The sequence below is a fragment of the Lynx rufus genome, unplaced genomic scaffold (assembly GCF_022079265.1).
Source record: "Lynx rufus isolate CCGP_SWC_20201006 ecotype Redwood Valley unplaced genomic scaffold, mLynRuf1.p SCAF_50, whole genome shotgun sequence".
NCBI classification, from domain to species: Eukaryota; Metazoa; Chordata; class Mammalia; order Carnivora; family Felidae; genus Lynx; species Lynx rufus.
The window spans coordinates 67696-86946 of NW_025814868.1; the positions used below are offsets into that span (position 1 = coordinate 67696).

The following is a 19251-nucleotide window of genomic DNA, read 5'->3' on the forward strand; positions in this document are numbered from 1 at the left end:
TCCATCCTTGGGTTATTCTAGTGGGAGGAATGCCCACACACCCCTCAAGGTCCCCTTTCTACAGCCACTGTTAACACCTGTATTCCCTTAAGGAGACCAAAGAGTTTATTTCATGCCAGAAATGAATAAAGTTTCTTTAATTAAAAATAACATTACCAAGGAGACCAACATACTAAAGGACCCTATTCTATTACTTGGGACCCAGGACCATGCCTTGGGAGTGACTAAGGCCACTCAGCCAGAGACTGGGTCCTTCTAACAGACCGAGATGCCGAGCCCTTCGGATGGAGACCTGGACACATGGCTGATCCAGTCGGGGCTTTCCGTTGGTCTGTTTGAGTTCAAGCTGTGAAAGCTTTTGCAGTCAGCCTCAGCAGACTGAAGAGTCCCAACAGCAGAAAGGTGCCAGTGTGACAGGTGGCCTGTGGTGTGAGCACAACATGACTGGTCGGCACAGAGCCCATGACCTGGGCAGCCTCATTCTTCCTTAGGCCGCAGGTTCCAGTCCAGCCAAAACTGTTTCCTTAGCGGTGGGCAGTGACTCCATGGAACCATTTCTGGTCCCGGGAGTGGTGGGGGGACCAGCCATCACCCTATCTGTCCCGTCCATTGAGCTGGAACACAAAGAAGGGAAATCAGTCCTGCAGATCTCAGGGCCTGGGTTTGAACTATCATAAAACAAAAGCTTTTCTGCCTCTGCCTGTGCTGCTGTTGAGCCAAAGTAGCATGATGCCAGCAGGGCTGGGCAAAACTGGGTGGCTAAATGGAGGGCTTCATGTAAGTAACCATGTGAAATGTTCTGGAGCTCACGTGCTCAAGATTATGCACTATTTGGCAAAGCAACCCAAACTGGACTGCAGCCCGTCCCTTGACGTTTACTCTTGGATGGCACCTCTTTCTAAATACATAAACCCCTAAGACCAGGACCCACTTTACATAGATTTCTGTAAGACCAGAAAATGCACAGGTCAAATCCCCGGGGCCACGTGACTTAGTGTTGTTCCTGTATGGAAGTGGGACCAGGCGGGTCTGACCAGGGCATCTACCCTCCTCTCAGCGTGTGAGGTACACGCTTCAGTGCTACCTGCACTCTCTGCTTCCCTCAAACGACCGAGCAGCATAACTGGTATTTCAATTGAGATGACGAGTGACGCCAGCCTACATGTTAGCCATTAGAGCCAAACTCTGGAGTGGAAGGCTAGAAAAAACCATGGCCATGATGTCCACTGCGTGTGGAAACAAAGTGTGAAGTCTCCTATCCTTAATAAGCCTTATTCTTCTCTCTTGGGTTCAACTTGGTAAGAAACCAGCTGCTTGGGGCTACTGCCAGTGGAGGTGAGGGGAAGGCCTGACCCACGGCCCTGAGACCTGAGGCAGTCACAGCTGAAGAGTAAGGCTGTCCCCAGACCTCTGCCCCGTCCCCTTTGGGCACTGTCACATGATTGTCTCTGTGAGACAAACGGACTTCAAATGCTTAATGCTGCCTCCTTTAGAAAACAACCTCTCACATCAAGGCTACACATGCTGATTCTTATGGGAAACTGCATTTTCTGTAAGTTCACTTGTTACAGGTCTGAAACCTGGAAGGTACCAAGGGTCTTTGGCTTTCTACCCTCAGCACATTGTCAGGCCAAGGGCTCTCACACTGATGATCTCCCGAAAGCCTCCCCGAGGGGGGCTTCATCCCACACCACACAGGCACAGACTTCAGCTCCTCGAACTTCGGCTCAGAGCCACACCTTGGCCTGGAGCTGTTTGGTGCCGCTTTATTTTAGGGACAAAAGGCAATGCTGCTCTGTGATGCGAGGACAACCCCAGTCCACCGGGACCAAGTCACGGCTCTGCCAGTGGAGAGCAGGCATCTAGCATCCCTTCTTCATGTCCACACGGAGGTGGCCCTGGGCAGCGGCCGGTACGGGATGAACAGCCAGTATTTGCTAGTTCTGTTTTAGCCAGACAGGGTTCCACACCAGGTGGGCCCAGACCCCCAAGCAGTGAGGAAGGCAGCCCTGGAGATGACCCTCTCACGGTCCGTACCTTCTCGGCTTCCTGCCGCATGAGGTCCCGCAACTCTTCTGTCCAGCCTAGAAGCTCCACCAGCCTTTCCACGCTGTGAACCATATCCCCCAGCTGGACCACGTCCCTGCTGCGAGGACGCCAAGCAAAGGGCCCCACCAGGTCCCGGTTGATGAGCAGTCGGGGCACCGAGCTCCGCACGGCCTCAGACAAGCTGGCAAAAGGTTCTACCTGAAAAATTGCCCAAAAGTGAGGAGCACAGTGCCCACCCTCTGAGCCCCTCGGGACACAGACTGACAGTAAGACCTCGGGTACAGGGAAGACTCACCACCTATTTCATTTCTTCCCGTCACACTGTCAGCTTAGTCTCCATGCTTGGGTTCCTCCCTTCCCGAGCCTCCCTCCTGCCCGCGTCCCTCTTTCTGCCTCCCACATGTCTTGGCCTCTGTGGGTCTCTCTGCCCAGGCACATCTGAGCTCCAGCAACTATGCTCCACCTTACCCTCCTCCCAGCAGCATCTGGTTGGGCCACCCACGCTCCCTGGGAGCAAGGACCTGGCCCCACAGAGGGCTCCTGACATGCCCAGCAGAGAGGGTGCCCCACTTTTCCACAGCCCTCACCATCCAGACCTCCAGAGAGTCCTAACTCGGTGACTTTGGGCTTCTTCATGCTGCTTCCAAGTGAAATTTCCATTAGAAATTAGAAACAGATTATTAAATGGTATTGAGACTGGATCATTATCTGGGACGAAAATGCTCAACTCCTGCCTTCATTGAAAAAATTTCAAATGAGTGAAAGGTTTAAATGTAAACAAAATAGTTCTTAAAGAAAGTTTAGGGTTCATAAGTAAAGGTAGGGAAGGACTTTTCAGGCCTGATAGTGAAGTCAGATCAGACAAAGGAAACTCATGACAGGTCTGACTGTGTAATACTGTCACATTATCATCTACATAAAAATACTATGCAGAAAAATAATTTTTTAAACTTTATCATCGTAAACAAACTGCAAAAATATTTACATGTGACAAATAGTTTATATTTCTAATTGCTAAACTAATTTATAAACATTTTATTTAATGAATTTATATTGCTAATTTATAGACCAACTAAGAAAATAATTTAATGAAAAATGGACAAGAGATACAAATATGCAATCCAATGAGAACACGGTCATCAATAAACATGAAAAGACGAACTTCACTCTTAATTACAGACATGTTAAATATCCCCTCCCTTTCTCTCTCTCTCACATACACACTTATTTCTTTCTAGCCAATCAGATGGATGAAAACTTAAAGACAGGTAATGTTTGCTGTCAGTGAGGATGTGGGAAAATGGCCCACATCTGTTGGCGGCAATGTAATTAGTGTATCTTTCTGGAAAGCAACTTCTCAATATTTCTTTGCTACAAAAGTACTCACATGAATGTGGTTATTCACTACATCATTCTTAATATAAAATCTACTATTTTTGCTGCCCATCAACAATAAATTTTGTCATACATCTGTCATCCCTATCTTAAAACTCTCAGGCCTCAGGGGCACCTGGGTGGCTCAGTCAGTTGAGCACCCAACTCTTAATTTCGGCTCAGGTCACGATCTCACAGTTCATGGGATCGAGCCTCACGTCAGGATCTGCACTGCGCATGGAACCTGTTTGAGATTCTCTCTCTCTCTCTCTCTCTCTCTCTCTCCCTCCCTCCCTCCCTCTGCCCCTCTCCCACTTGTGTGCACTCTCTCTCCCTAAAGTAAAAAAAAAAAAACAAAAAAAAAAAAACTCTTGGATCTGGGTGTGTTCCAGAATTCAAAATATTTCACATTTTAGAAAACGTCACATGATTTATATACCATATATTATGTCACACCTCAGTGACATCCGGAGGGGTGATCCATAACCAAGTGCATTAATATTTCCTCCACGCGGCATATGAGATAAAGTCTAAGCCACACTGCAGATTGCTCAGTGCTTACAGACAAGCACTCTGCTTTGGGGCTCCCGACTGGAACCTTGTATCGGCATTTGTCAGGGACACTAGGGGTGCTGACAAGCTAGGTCTCTCTGCACTTCTGGTTAAGATCACCACATCTGTGCAGCGCAGAAGCCTGTGAGGACACAGCAAAACACTCACGGTGCTGGTAGAACAGAAGAGATTCTTTAATTCATTCTGCATCTCTACCTAATGTGTAAATTTTTAAAAACAAGCATGTGGTACTTTTAGAATCAAAGAGAAAGGCTATTTTCATTTCACTTAAAAAATATGGGAGGGCTGGTGGCCCCAATGTCCATCGCCAGTAGCCAGCACAGGGCAGCCAGACTCAGCACCACATGCCGCTGGCACCATGGCCCTGGCCCTCTGCCTGTCCCCTAGGCCCAGCCCTCCAACCAGGCCCAGGGTGGGCATCCGGCTGCTCACTGCGCCACCCCAGGTCATACCTCTGCTCCTTCCTGGACTCCAGATGCAGCAATCCACCCGCCCACCGCCCTCATCCACTCGACAGCCCAAAACAGCCCTCGAATCGGTGTGCCGGAGGCCAAGATCCCCCAACCTGCCCACTAGGCTTCTCAGTCTCAGGGAACCAGCTCCATCCTTGTGGTCACTCAGGTCACAAGCCCGGAGCCCTGCGGGGGTCCACGCTCTCCCACCCAGTGTTCCTTTAAACACCTGGGCGCCAATGCCCTCTGCAGCGTCACCTGGCCAACCACCGTCGCCACCTGGACACCACCTGCAAGGCCTCTACTGGCTCTCCCACCACCTCACCGTGCACCATGGCACACTCACGACACAGCACCCACAGGGTCGGGAGGTCAGACCTTTGTCACTGCTGGTCACGGGCAGTTTCCACCGCCAGACACCCTCAGCTGACACCTGCATCTCCCTGGCCTCAGCTCCAAGGTCACCTTCCTGACTCGGCCGTGCAAACCAACCACGTTGATATCACGACCAGTTCACAACCCTTCCCAGCCTTCCTGTCCCATTTGTTACTTCTCCAGCTGCCGTCATCTAAAACTGTGTCACTTGCTTACACCATCTTACTGTGTCTGCCCTAAGCACTGGAACAGCGGGCACACCACTCTAGGCCTCCGTGGCTGCCCGGGCCCTGAATACAGGCCTTTCTGGCCCTTCTGGCCCTTGCTGCCTACATCCCATTAGGCAGAGCTCATTGCAGGGTCTCATTCTTGCTCTTGATTCCTTTACAAAGTTCCTGAGCCCCAGATCCAGATGCAGAATAGCTTCTGGAATGTGTCCATGAGTCTCTCCCAGGCACCTCAAACACACATGTGCAGAACTGAGCTCGGCACCCTCCCTCTAAATTCCTCCTTACCAACAAATGCCCTGAGGACCCACAGACAGCCAGACCACTCCCTCCCCTGTCCCTGGTGCAGCCAGTCCCTCTCCCTGCCCTCTCTCAGTCACGTGGTCGGACTGTGCCCACAGCCCTGCCTTCTTGAGGACTAGCCCTCCTGGACATCTTGCTTCAATCCCCATCCCACTCATCAACGATCTCTCTCTGACCCAAGAGGCACAAGCTATGTCCCTGGTCCAATCCTTTCAAGTCTATCACTGCTTCTAGCACAAAATTGGCCTCTGTGATGTGGCCTGGGAAGTCTGTCCCTCTCTACCTGTCCACACCCCTCCCTTCTCCCTTCCCTTCACATGCTGTGCCCCACCCACACTGACAGCACCTCCAAAGCTGAGCATCCTCCCTCCTCCCCATTCTGCCCAGGCTTCCACTCCCTAGGCCGGGAATACCTCTGCTTCCGCACCAGATGAACCCATTCATCTTCTGAATCTGGGACACCAGGGGGCTCTGAGAGCATCTGGAGCTGGCCCATCAGCCCCACCTCTTCCACCCTATCTTCCTAGCCTCCTCCCCACACACTCAGCCCACCACTGGGCCTGTGGACAAACCTCCAGGGAGGTCCCGAGGATAAGCAGCACATCTGCCATGGGGAAATCAACCACATGTAGCAAGAACCTCTGGGGCAGTGTCTCCCCAAAGAACACGATGTCGGGCTTCACGATGCCAGTGCAGACTGGACAGCGGGGGATCCTGTCCACCATCACTTCATCCTGTGTAACACAAATAGAAAATGAACCAAGGAAGGTATCACAACACACTTTAAGAGATGGCTCTTGGAGGGCCTGGGTGGCTCCGTCGGTTGAGCGTCTGACTTCAGCTCAGGTCATGATCTCACAGTCCGTGAGTTCAAGCCCCACGTCAGGCTCTGTGCTGACAGCTCAGAGCCTGGAGCCTGCTTCTGATTCTGTGTCTCCCTCTGTCTCTGCCTCTCTCCTGCTCATGCTCTGTCTCCAAAATAAATAAATTTTAAATAAATAAATAAATAAATAAATAAATAAATAAATAAATAAAATATGGCTCTTAGGGTGTCTGGGTGGCTCAGTTGGTTAAGCATCTGACTCCTGTTTTCAGCTCAGGTCATGATCTCACAGTTTGTGAGTTTGAGCCCCGCATTGGGCTCTATGCTGACAGCGTGGAGCCTGCTTGGGTCTGTCTCTCTCTCTCTCTCTCTCTCTCTCTCTCTCTCTTTCTCTCTCTCTCTCTCTCTGCCTGCCTCCCTCCCTCTCTCTGCCTCTCCCCCAGTCATGTGTGCTCTCTCAAAATAAATAAATAAATTTAAAACAAATAAATAAAAGATGGCTCTTAATAAAGGGAGAAAGAGGGGGGGAGCAAGCCAAGAAACAGACTCTTGACTACAGAGAACACACTGATGGTTACCAGAGGGGAGGGGTTTGAGAGATGGGCTAAATAGGGGATGGGAATTAAGGAGGACATTCGTGTTGAGCAACAGGCGATGTATTGAAGTGTTTCATCACTATATTGCACACCTGAAACTAATATAACTCTGTGTGTTACCTAACCTGGATTTAAATAAAAACTTAAAAAAAAAAAAAGGAATCAAGACTGTGGCACTAGTGAAGGACCAGACCAGAAACCCTAGAAGCAGACTCACATAAGCACAGTCAAGCAAATTTCTCCTCTTCAACAAACAGCTGAGCATTATGAAAATTAATACAGGGAGACCTTGCTAATGTGGACTCAGGAGGCTGGAAGGAGCCATACCACTCACCATCAATCACACAAAGAAGTGTCAACTGTAGACCCAACAGAAGAACCCTCAACAGGAGAGAACCACCAATGACAGGCCCAACCAGGGAAGAAATGCACCACCTCCCCTACATCTAATCAACCACTCCAGTGACTCAGCGAGCAAGACAACATCAACTCCATGACCTGGTTCTCCAGCCCCTCCAAACTCCCTCCCTCCTCTCCATCAAATAATGTCCCTCTCCTTTGTTGGCTGGACTTGCCTACAGTTTTGTCATAGCTTGCTTGTCCCAAATAGCAATTTTCTACTATTCCTGAATAAACCCATTTCCCTGGTAAAATAACCGAAAGGGCTATTTTTAAGGAAAACATTACTAGGTGATGTAATCCATCCTAGTAAGTGGGATGCAGGAAGGACCCACACACACATCCCCAACCCCACCCAGCGACTGAGGCTGGTGAACAAACAAACAGGTGCCAGCACCCTCAGCGCCAGCTGGGCTCACTGCTTCCTCACCAACCCTGGGGTTTGAATGTGAGTTTTTGCCTGGATTTGCGCTTCACTCTCTGTTTTGAGCTCTCCAGACTTTATTCAGGACCTGCTCTAAGGCTTCATCCTTTCAGAGAGTACTCATGTGGCCTTTGTCTGACTCCTTTCTAGAGCCCGGCTATTCCTACTGGGGCTGTGCTGTTCAGGAATTTTCCTCTTTGCTCTGGAGAAAAGCCTCTGGGAAATGGGATCCCAGTGATCAAAATGCTTTGAGGGTGCCCCTGCCCCCACTCTTCTGGGAGCCCTGCCGGTTCCATGATTAAAAACTGTGCTCCCTCCTCATGTGCATTCTTATACGGACTAACTTAACAAAAAACAATTTACAACTTCAATGGCCATTATGGGGAACTTTCGAGCTCCCCAAAATTCCCTTCCTCACAACTCAATCGGACAGCCATGGGCTCTAAAATTGTCAAAACTGAATTGGATGCTTATTTTCATTGATACCTTGAGGCTTCCGAACAGTTTTTGGATTCAAAGTCTGCCTTTTTGCAAATTACTACTTGTAAACTAACCGAGGCAGGCAAACAATTGAAAGATGGCCACATGGCTTCTGAGGCCTTGTCCCCTCCCCATCTTCTTTGTCTCCTGACAGGTGGGGCGGCCTTGCGCTCAGGCCCCGCCTCTGGCACCGTTTCCCTCTCTTCTCTCCTCACTGTCCCCAACCCCCCTCTACCCATCTCTCATTCTAACCCTTTTGCTGAGCTTCCTTTTCCCTCCAAACTTCTCCTCACCCCTCCTCTCCCAAGCCTATTAATACCTACCCCTCTACAGTAAACTCTGCTGGGGGTCCCGAAGAACACCACATTGCTTACGTTGCCTGGATTAAGGCTGAGTTTTGAGCCATAGTGAAAGAGTTTCCTAAAGTGACTGAGACCCCATAAATTTGCTGAAGAATTTAACATAGTTATTCAAATTTACTAATCTGAGTGCTCAGATTTATATCAATGGGTCCACATGCGTGTTGGTGAGGGTCAGGCCAAACACTGGATGAAAGCATCCTAATAGGAACATCCTGGAAGGGATTTAAAGAAACAGATGCCTAAGTTTTGGCAAGATGCTAGAATACTTGCAAGAAATCACCACTGAGTATTGGGGAAGGTCACCAAAAGACGAAACTGCCAGTTGACCTGTGGCCTGGACCCGACACCTGGGAGCTTCTCACTCCCCCCTCCCCCGTCCTTGGAACGAGGGTTCCACTTGCCTTCCCCATCCCAGAGACTGCTCAAGGACACAGCCTGGAGGTGGTGATGTGCACAGTAGACGTGACCGAGCCCAGTTAAGGCCTCGTTATAAACCTGTCAGATGTGGAGGTGGGTGCAGGGATCTGGTTGTCTTGCTGCTGCCCAGGAGGAGCCTCGCACATAAGTTCTCTTACTTACTAAACTGCCACCTACAAACCTAGAGTGGCCACCTCTTTGGTCTCTCCCTGTCCTCCACAGATAAAGAATATCCTCCTCTGATAAAGGACTGCTATACAAAATACACAAAAAATTCTTAAAACTCAACAATAAGAAAATCAGCAACCTAATTAAAACATGGGCCAAAGAACTAAATACGCAGCTCGCCAAAGACGATATACAGGTAACAAATGAGCATTTGAAAAAATATTCCATGGGGCGCCTACGTGACTCAGTCGACTGAGCATCAGACTCTTGATTTCGGCTCAGGTCATGATCCCAGGGTCGTGGGATCAAGCCCCACATCAAGCTCCACACTGCTGAGCACGGAGTCTGCTTAATATTCGCTCTGCCCCTCTCCTCACTTCATGCTCTCTCTCCAAAACAAAAACAAATTTTTTTTAAAGAAGATATTCCATTACTTACGTCATCATGGAATTGCATAAGACGATACCATCGCACACCTATCTCAACAGCTAAACTCTAGAACTCTGACGACACCAGATGCTGCTCTCATCATTGCTGGTGGAAATGCAAAATGGTACAGCCACACTAGAAGGCACTAAGCTAACATGCTCTTACAATACAATCCAGCAATCAGATTCCTTGGTATTTACCCACATGAGTTGAAAAACTTATATCCACACAAAAACCTGCACACAGATGTTTATAGCAGCTTTATTAATAAATGCCAAAACCTAGGAACAACCAAAGTGCCCTTCAGTACATAAATGGATAAACTGTGGTCCATCTAGACAAGGGAATATTATTCAGCACTAAAAAGAAATGAGCTATGAAGCCATGAAAAGACAAGGAGGAAATGTAAATGCATCTTAGTAAGTGCAGGAAGTCAGTCTGAAGAGGCTGCTCACTGTATGATTCCAACTCTGACATTCTGGAAAAGGCAAAACCATGGAGACAATAAACGGATCAGTGGTTGCCAGGGATTGTGCTGGGAAGCATTGACTGAGTAGTGGGTAAAGGGTTTTCCTTTAGGGTGATGAAAATGTTCTGGAATCAGAGGTGGTGTTTGCACGACACTGTGAATATATTAAATGCCAATGAATTACATACTTTAAAATGTTTAATTTTACGGGGGCGCCTGGGTGGTTCAGTTGGTTAAACATCCAACTTCAGCTCAGGTCATGATCTCACAGTTTGTGAGTTCGAGCCCCACATCAGATTCTGTGCACACAACTCAGAGCCTGGAGCCTGCTTTGGATTCTGTGTCTCCCTCTCCCTCTGCCCCTCCCCTGTTCTTGCTCTCTCTCTCTCTCTCTTAAAAAGAAATAAACTTAAAAAAAAAACAGGTTTAAAAATGTTTAATTTTACGGTTATGTGAATTTCACATCATTGAAAAGTCAAAGACAAGGCCCTATACCTCATCAATATTTCAGACCTTCATCTTTATTTAAAATTTTCCAGCTTGTCCTATTGCACTTTGAGAAACCCATCCTACAGAAATATTGCCAGAAGTACACAAGGGTATAAGCATCAGTGTCACTGATGCATTATTTTTAATAGTAAAAATCACAAACATCAAAAAATGTCCCACAGTAGGTGAATGGCTAAATGTATTACTCTAGCTACTAAAAACGGTAAGCAGAGCTGTGGTTAGTGACACGATAAACCCATGAAATTTTGTTCTGTAACAGAGCAGGTTGTAGATTAAGGTTAATAATCCTGTAGCTAAAAAAAAAAAAAAAAAAAAAAAAAATTTGTCACTGTGTGTTGTAGGTACATAGATATGGTCATGTATGTTTATATATACCTTTTTTTTATTTTTTTAAAGCTTATTTATTTATTTTGTGAGAGAGAAAGAGGGAGAGAGAGGAGTGGGGGAGGGGCAGAGAGAAAGGGAGAGAGAGAATCCCAAGGAGGCTCCACACGGAGCCTGACAAGGGGCTTGAACTCATGAACCATGAGATCATGGCCTAAGCCCAAATCAAGACTCAGTCTCTTAATCGACTGAGCCACCCAGGTGCCACGCCCCTCCCCTTTTTTTTAAAGGCTTGTAACATTACATACCAAACTGTTAAAGTGGGCTATAGGAATCGGCTGAAGGGAAATACATTTTCCCCATTTCCCTACATATGCCTTATCTCCCCACATCTCTCTTAATTTTTGACAGGCATATATTACTTTTCCAATTTAAAAACAAAGAAAAACATTTCACACCATTACTGTTCTGTTGTTCTTCTAATACAACGCTTATAAAACGTCACTTCTCCAGATCGCTCCCACCGCGGAGTGCAGAAGGGAGAGATCTGCCCGCATGACAACTCACCCAAACGTCCTTCCCTGGGAAGGGCCTTCGGCAGACAGTGCACGTGGCAGAGGCAAAGGATCCGTGAGCTTCAACCAGCTTGGAGGCAGGGATGCCCGCCACTGAAATTCAAGCCAAAGCAAAGTGCTGCTGGCTCTGGGGTTGGTGCACAGGCCCCCAAGCATGGCTCCGAGCCTGGCAGGTCCCCAGAGGCAGTCACAGGCCTCGTGCAAGCCTGGTGTCCCTGCCTCCACCACCTCCAGATGACGCCCCACTGACCAGAATGAGCACCGATGGAGCCAAACCAAGGTTAAAATGAGGCCTGTCAAGTTTGATGTAAGTTCAGATAAAATTATATTTAATAACTAGGAAAACATTTTCTATCTTACAGATACCCAGTAAAAGTGAAAAAACAGTACAAAGACAGTTTCCAAAAAACTATAGAAAAACAGAGGTAACTTATTATGACAGTTGTCTGTTCCCACTGTCAGCTTCTGGGCTGTGGGTGGACAGACAGTCCCAGCTGCAAGTGGCTTCCGCTATCCCCGCCATGGTCATAAATCTCCATACGCTACAGCCCACAAGCCAGAGCTCGCGCCTTCGCACGGGCCTGCCTGCTGCAACTCCAGAAGAAGAGGTCGCCCCCACGGGGGTTCCACTGCTGCCTATGGGGCTGCAAGCTGCAGAATCCTTCTGGCAAGGAATTATTTTCCTGGAGTTGAGGAGACTACTTTCTTCAAATCACCAGATGTCTGCAGCCTGGCTGAGCGGATGCTGGCTCACTAAGAGTCAGCACTCGTGGGAATCTGCCCGTAAGAGAAAGGCTCAGCCATGCTTCTCTAAGATGCGGTCAGCAGCCAGCACGATCTGTGAATCACTGGTTGTGGCCGCCCTCGGGACAGTCGGGAAATCATTACACGCAGAGTTTGGTAATTCTAAGGCATTAATAGTGATTTCTTCGATATCGTAGTTATGATTTTTAAATCTTTATTTTCTAGAGTTACCCACTGAAGTACTTACAGATTGTTTACAGATTAAGTTTATGATGTGAGGGATCTGCTCAAAATAACGGGGTGAGAGAAAAGGTGGGGGAAAGAAGACACAGATGAAGTGAGGACTGGCTGTGAGGAGGACGTGAGGGCTCGTTACGTTCTCTCTACTTTTCTGTGCTCAAAACATTTCACAATAAGTTTCTTGAAAAATAAATCATCACTGGAGCTCCTGGGTGGCTCAGTCGGTTGAGCGTCCGACTTCAGCTCAGGTCACGATCTCGGGGCTCGTGAGTTCGAGCCCCGCGTCGGGCTCTGTGCTGCCAGCTCGGAGCCTGGAGCCCACTTCGGATTCTGTGTCTCCCTCTCTCTCTGCCCCTCCCCCACTCACGCTCTGTCTCTGTCTCAAAAATAAATAAACATTAACAAAAATTTTTTAATTAAAAAAAAAAGAAATCGTCATATCAGATTAGCAAACTAAAGCTCTCAATTGTCACCTTTAGCTCTGTCCAAAACTCATAGCCCAACAAGTATGCCAAGACGTCAGGTCCACCAACGAGGTCCCGACAGTGGCCCTTAAACACACAGTGGACATTTCTGTCAGGGATGAAGGCAAAACAAGCCGGCTTGAAATGAGTCACAGGGGAGGGGAGAAGCGGTCCCTGCAGAAGAAGAGGCATGGACAGGTGCAGAGCTCACCTCTCTCGAGCCCATCGATGTTCTGTGTGTAGAGCCGCAGAAGCAGCCCCTTGTCGTGGAGCAGGCGGAGGAAATAGTGTATGACATTGGGCCTGTAGCTCCCGGGGTGCAGCTCCTTGGCCAGAGCGAAAAAGGGCTTGGGGTTGTGATGGAAGAAAGTGAGCTCGAAAATGGCCTCAGGGTATGGGAGGTCGTACCGCTGCAGGTTGCTGTACAGGCCGCTCCTCGGAGACCTGCAAGGAGGGGCAAGACGCCCTGAGCCCCGTGAGGCGGGCCGTGCAGCGGACCAGGGTGGCGAGGGAGGATCTAGCTAGGCACTGCAGGGCACCTGAAGTCCGGAATGCCGCTGGGCGTGCTGACGCCGGCCCCCACCATGGCCACTGCCTTCCGGCAGGCTCCGGCTCGAATCAGCTCAGCTATGTCCTGGAGAAAAAGCTTCTCCTTGCCGTTGCCTCCGCTTCCAAAGATGCTTGAGGCACTAGCAGAAGAAGATATAGGTCTTCTTCCACCTGTAATGCTGACAGAAAAGGAGAGTGGCCAGGTGACTGTGACAGTCAAGCTCATGCTAGCCCTGCCATGACCCCCACCATGGAGAATGACCATACACTTCCCTCCTGTCCCCCCAGATGATCACTTCCTCATCATCGATGACTACTGGGCTGAAAGAGAAAGAAGTCTCAACTTAAAAATCAAAACTTCTTTGGGAGCAAAAAAAATCAGGTCAGACCTGTGCAAACAAGGAATGCGTCACGTCTTAACTCCTGTTACCCAATGCCAGTGCGAAAAGAAGAGGGTTGCTCACCAGAGGTGTGGGGGCTCTGTGGGGGGCTCTGGACATGCTCTCTGCAGAGCCATACACTGTAGCACACCGGAGATGTGACAAACAGGCAGTGACCTTTAAAGAAAGCTAAATGTCCCAGGCTTTACACCGAATCTTATCAGGAGGAAAAGTGGTTCTAGAGACCATTCCAGAAAGAAACATGCCCTGGCAGCTAGGGATTCACACTGCCACAGAGACTTGATCTTCAACGTCTGCAGCTGTTCAGGAAGCTGCTCATATTATGCAGCTGCCAAAGGAACCCCACAACCAAGGTAAGGGGGTGGGCACACTCAGCCCAGGCTCTCTCTGCAAAGCACCGGAAGACTTCTCAAGTCACCCGCAGAAGCCAGGAGCCAAAACACTCACAGGGCTAAGTATCAGGAATAGGAGATGGTCTGCCATAGGAAAAAAGAGCCAGACACAATAAACAAATCACAGGCTCCAGCGAGGCCTCAGGACTTGGACGCTCAGAAAGCAACAGGAAGGAAAAAAAAAAGCAATACAACTAACACAAAGCTGGTAGCACGGTCTGAACACATCCCACTGAGGTGAGGCTGCAGCTGGGGAAATATGGGGCACCAGAGCCGCACCTCACATGGGCCTGGTAAGGCCTCCCGGGTTTACTGATCTGCCGCTCAGGCCCCTGCTTGGCGTCTAACCGAGCTGCGTGACTCCTACATCTCCTGGCAACTCACCCAGAGTTCAGGGCTGCCAGCCCCACTGTACAGGACGCCTTTCTCACACCCCAAAGGCTGGCGGCCACCGCGTCTGTTCTTCCAGGGGAAGGCCCTTGATGACCCTTCCCCGGGACATCTCTGACTTCCGTATAGAGACTCCTCCACCCTGATGGGAAAAGAGATTCAACAGATGGAACCGACAACCCTCCCCAAATGAGTGATGAGTCTAAAGTGAATACAGACATAAAAACAGGAAGCCGGGAGTGTTTCTTTTACTCTTTTGTGATACGGGCAAGAAATAGGCACCCTAAAAGCACATCTCAGATACACATCAGGACAATTCAGAGTGTATCTTCTAGGAGTGTGGCCCTAACTTACTCTCCTGCATGTTGTCTTTGTGTTCTTTTGCCCCTTACGAAACCAATTCAGGTCTCCCCTGAAGCTCTGTTCCCCACCCTAGCACAGCATACCCACCCCAGTGACACTTTCAGCCCCCACTATGCCCTCTTATATACCACCCCCCCCCCGTTTCAGCCAAACAACCGACTCCCTAGCTCTTGTATATGCCCTAAAATCGGCTCCTGCCTGAATGACCTTTCTCCACCTCAGCATGTCCAAATCTCCCACAGCAAGGCCAGGACCAAATGTCAGGCTCCTTCATGAAGCCACTGCTGAACCCCAGTGAGCAATCACTTTGCCCTCGTCGGGCTCCTGCTCCTTTTAGGGAGACTGACACCCCTTCCTCTCCTGCAGTGACCCTGTGCTGCCTTGCACACTCCACTCTGGGGTCAGGGGTTTGCTTGCTGCTCACGGTCCACTTGCCTCTGTGCCGTTGCCTCTCCCAGCATACAAAGCATCATCTTGGTTTTCAAAAGAACAGATTTCTAAAAGGTAAGTAAAGGGAACGAGGAACATGACAAAGGAAAGCATGCAGAGCTGAGGGCACCCAAAGGAGAATCAGAGCCCTGGCTCTGATGTCCCATCATCACTCAAACACCCTGAGCCTCAGAGGCTCAAGTCAAGAGCAGGAAATGATTCTTTACAATCTTGCTTATTAAGAAGATCTATAGCAGATCTTTCCCAGCAGAAAGTACAGAAAATACAGTAGAGAACACAGTGCTTCCCCTCCTCCCCACACTCCTGCAGAGATGCCCACAGACCCTAAAGGACGGTCTGCTGCATCGGAGACTTGCATGAAAGCACCTGTCAAGCAGTTCTTCTGAGTGCAAGTTGAGGAGGTTTCCAAAGGAAATTTTCTAAAGAAAACTGGCCAGATGGTCGGGAAGAAAAGAAAATCATCTGGCTCAAGCTCTACCTATTAAACACCCCACTTTACACAGCATCTAAAACAATTCTTCCCCTACAGTCTTCCTTCAAAAAATTTACTACATTCCTCCCAAATGCAACTTATTATAAGAAATACAAAAGGAATTTAAAAAGTTGTAATATGGGGCGCCTGGGTGGCTCAGTCGGTTGGGCATCTGACTTTGGCTCAGGTCATGATCTCGCTGGGTTTGTAGCTTCGAGACCCACGTCGGGCTCTGTGCTAACAGCTCAGAGCCTGGAGCCTCCTTCAGGTTCTGTGTCTCCTCCTCTCTCTCTGCCCCTCCCATGCTCGTGCTCTGTCTCTCTCTGTCTCTCAATAATAAATAAATGTTAAAAATTGTTTTTAAAGTTGTAACATTGTGATTTATAATAAATATGTTTTTGGTCTTCATCCCCAAACCCTTGGAGTCTCTAAGAGAAAAGGGAACATCTTTTGTTACAACAGTTGGTCTCCCGTCCTCAGTTCCTGAAGTCCCTTCGGAGCCATGAGGGTGAAGTGGGTGTCTTGTTCCGCATAAACAGCCCCTTTACACCACAACTGGGTTTGTGTCCATGAGGAGACTTTTGGAAGAGCCCTAAGGATAGGGGCTGGGTGCCAGGAGGAGCCAACTATGATTAGAGGGTTTGGAGCCTCCATAAAAACGCAAAAGGAGGGGGTCCTGAGGGCTTCCAGGTTGGTGAATCACGTGCAGAAGGGTCCAGGGACCCTTGCACACCTCACCCCATGTATCTCTACATCTGGCCGTTCATTCATATCCTTTAATATTCTTTGTAATAGACCTGCAATCTAGTAAGTCAACTTGTCTTCCAAGTTCTGTGAGCTGCTCTAGCAAATTAACAGAACCAGAGGAGGGGGTCATGGAAACCCCCTGGTTTCCAGGGGTGAGTCAGAAGCACAGGAGACAACCTGGATTGGCGTCTGAACTGGGGGCGGGCTGTGGGACTGAGTCCTTCACCTGTGGTGCTTTCTTCAGGCAGGTAGAGTCAGAACTGAGTTACTTTGGTGGGACACCTGGCCAATACAATAAAGGTTTCTTGGATAAACGAAAAACCCCTGGGTATCTATTAAACTCCTCACCAACATTTAGTAGCTGTGTAAGGTTGCATCAAGTAGATGTACCATTACTTAAGTATTAATTCATTATTGGGCATTTAAGTTAGTTTCTTAACAACTGTGGGCCTTTAAGACATTCCCATATGTATATTCAATTTCTAGGCAATGATGTAAAGGAAACCTGACTGACACGCGGTGGAGACCAACAGGAGGAGCTCTCACACGCACCCCTCACTTCCCCCCTCCCCCCCTCACTCCCCCCCCCCCCCCCACTCCCCGCAGCCCTTTGCATTCCCAATGGGGAAAAAAACCTGGGCTTCACAGCCCCGGGTGAGGAAGGAGGGTTTTTCTCCCCTCCCTCTCCCCCAACAACCCAGCCAATGAGGGACCATCACAGCCCAGCCAATGAGAGGCCAGCCCAGCCCAGCCAATGAGAAGCACTACACTCCAGCTCCCAGTTTATTTCGCAGGACTTTTTGCTTGTAACAGACTTCCCAAGCCCCATCCCCCTTCCTCTGTAAAACACCATTTCTCTCCTCTGTGCCTAGGACTTGCCTATGGTTTTGCCATAGCTTTCTAGTCTTCATTTGGAGTTCTCTGCTATTCCTGAATAAATCCATTTTGCTGGCAATAACTAACATTTTATTTTTAAGGTTAGCAGCAAAGATCCCAAAATGTACAATTACTGCATGGGGAACAATAAAAATGTATATATCTTTAGACCCAGGATTTCCACTACTAGGAGTTTATCCAAAAAGTGAGTACAAACAATGAACCTCGGCATTATTCCTAATAACTAAATATTACAAACTACTTAAATAAGAAAATTATTAAATACATTATGAAGCATCAATAGAATGGAATTCTACAGATCCCACCCCCAACCTAGGGCAGGGCGGTGCATCCTCAGTTTCCCCAGCAGGGACAGGCAGTGGGAGGAATCTGAATGGTCACCAAGAAGCGGAGGCTAGATCTTGACCTCCCTCTGTGGGGACAGGAGCAACAGTTCCCTCCTCCTTGACCCTAAGCCCTTTCTTGTAAGGCGCGGCAGGGCCTGGGGAGCTCTTCGTTGGGGCAGATCTGGTGGTTCCAATAAAAAGTCATACAAAAAAACAGAAACAAAAACAAATAAAAAAAAGGAATTCTACAGATCAGTATAAAAGACTGAGAAAGCGTTTATGTGTGAGATGAAAGTAACTCCCAAGACATATTGCTAAATATAAAAGGCAAGGTACAAAGTGTCAACTATGAACATACAAGTGTTGCTTATACACATCAAAACTACCCAGGAGAAGGGGCGCCTGGGTGGTTCAGTTGGTTAAGCATCTGACTTTGGCTCAGGTCATGGTGTTGCCATTGGTGAGTTCGAGCCCGGCATCAGGCTCTGTGCTGACAGCTCCGAGCCTGGCGCCTGCTTCGGATTCTGTGTCTCTATCTCTGCCCCTCCCCTAATCGCACACGCTCGCGCGCTCTCTCTCTCGCTCGCTCTCTCTCTCTCTCTCTCTCTCTCTCTCAAAAATAAATAAACATTAAAAAAGAATTTTTTTAATCCCGTGAGAAGAAACAAGAAACATGCCACGGCGGCCTCTGGAATATCCACTGAGCTGCGTGAACAGGAACTTGACATTTCAGGTTCTGCAGTGCCCCGCCGCGCACGCAGGGAAAGCACGACGCCCGCGCTCGCCGGGCACTGAACCGCAGCCACTCGCCTGCGCGGAGGTGCTCGTCCCCACCCTGGGCCCTGCCCGCCGCGCCCCACCCCAGAGGCTGCCGGCCCGCGCCCACCGACCGAGGCCCACTCACCTGCCGGGCCCCAGAGCCTGAGGGCGCAAAGAGCAGGCCGAACCCACCGTGCCATGTCCCAGCTGCTCCGCCGCCCGCTCGCGACCTTGTCCCCGAGGGCCACGTGTCCGCCTCCGCCGCGCGCCCCTCCCCGCGAGCCCAGGTTGGGATGGACGCCAGGTGGGGGCGGCTTCCTAGCCTGCTGAGCTCCCGCCTCTGGCCCTGGACACCAAACAAGGAGCCTGCATTTCTCTAACCTGCTGTCCCGCCGTTTTCAATCAGGAGGGTGATGGTAACACTTGGCGAGCGCTTACTACCGCCAGGAGTTACATTTACACTTAGTCCAGGAAGTTACTGTTATTATGGTCCCCGTTTGAGACGAGAAACTGCTGGTCACAAAGGCCGAGGCCACAAAGCCTGTCGATGGCCCTCCATCACAGGGCCACCAGGCCCTCGTACTCAAGGGCACAGCCAGCTGCGCGGGAAATCCGGTACAAACCCTGCAGAGAATTTCTTCCAAAGCAAGGGCGCAGTTACCCTGACAACCAGCGGGCGCCGCAGGCCGCGGGGACGCTCCCGGCCTGCCTCGCGCGACGCGGCGCCG

The 19251-nt window shown here is 49.3% G+C and overlaps 1 protein-coding gene across 7 annotated transcripts; it reads right to left on the reverse strand.

The window, feature by feature from the left end:
* Window positions 1-112: 112 nt before the first annotated feature.
* Window positions 113-19148, reverse strand: SIRT3 (sirtuin 3). 7 transcript variants are annotated; one of them, XM_047100552.1, is made up of 8 exons: window positions 18669-19148; window positions 14504-14651; window positions 13317-13505; window positions 12989-13221; window positions 11322-11422; window positions 5926-6087; window positions 2038-2247; window positions 113-614 (listed from the first exon to the last, which is right to left on the reverse strand). In XM_047100552.1, the coding sequence occupies exons 1-8, from the start codon at window positions 18721-18723 to the stop codon at window positions 594-596; spliced, it is 1119 nt and encodes a 372-aa protein (XP_046956508.1). In that variant the 5' UTR covers window positions 18724-19148; the 3' UTR covers window positions 113-593. The 7 variants fall into 7 exon arrangements, with proteins under 7 accessions (XP_046956508.1, XP_046956510.1, XP_046956507.1 ...); XM_047100554.1 differs by having other exon boundaries at window positions 18905-18981; XM_047100551.1 differs by lacking the exon at window positions 18669-19148 and having other exon boundaries at window positions 14504-14907.
* Between the last annotated feature and the right edge of the window lie 103 nt (window positions 19149-19251).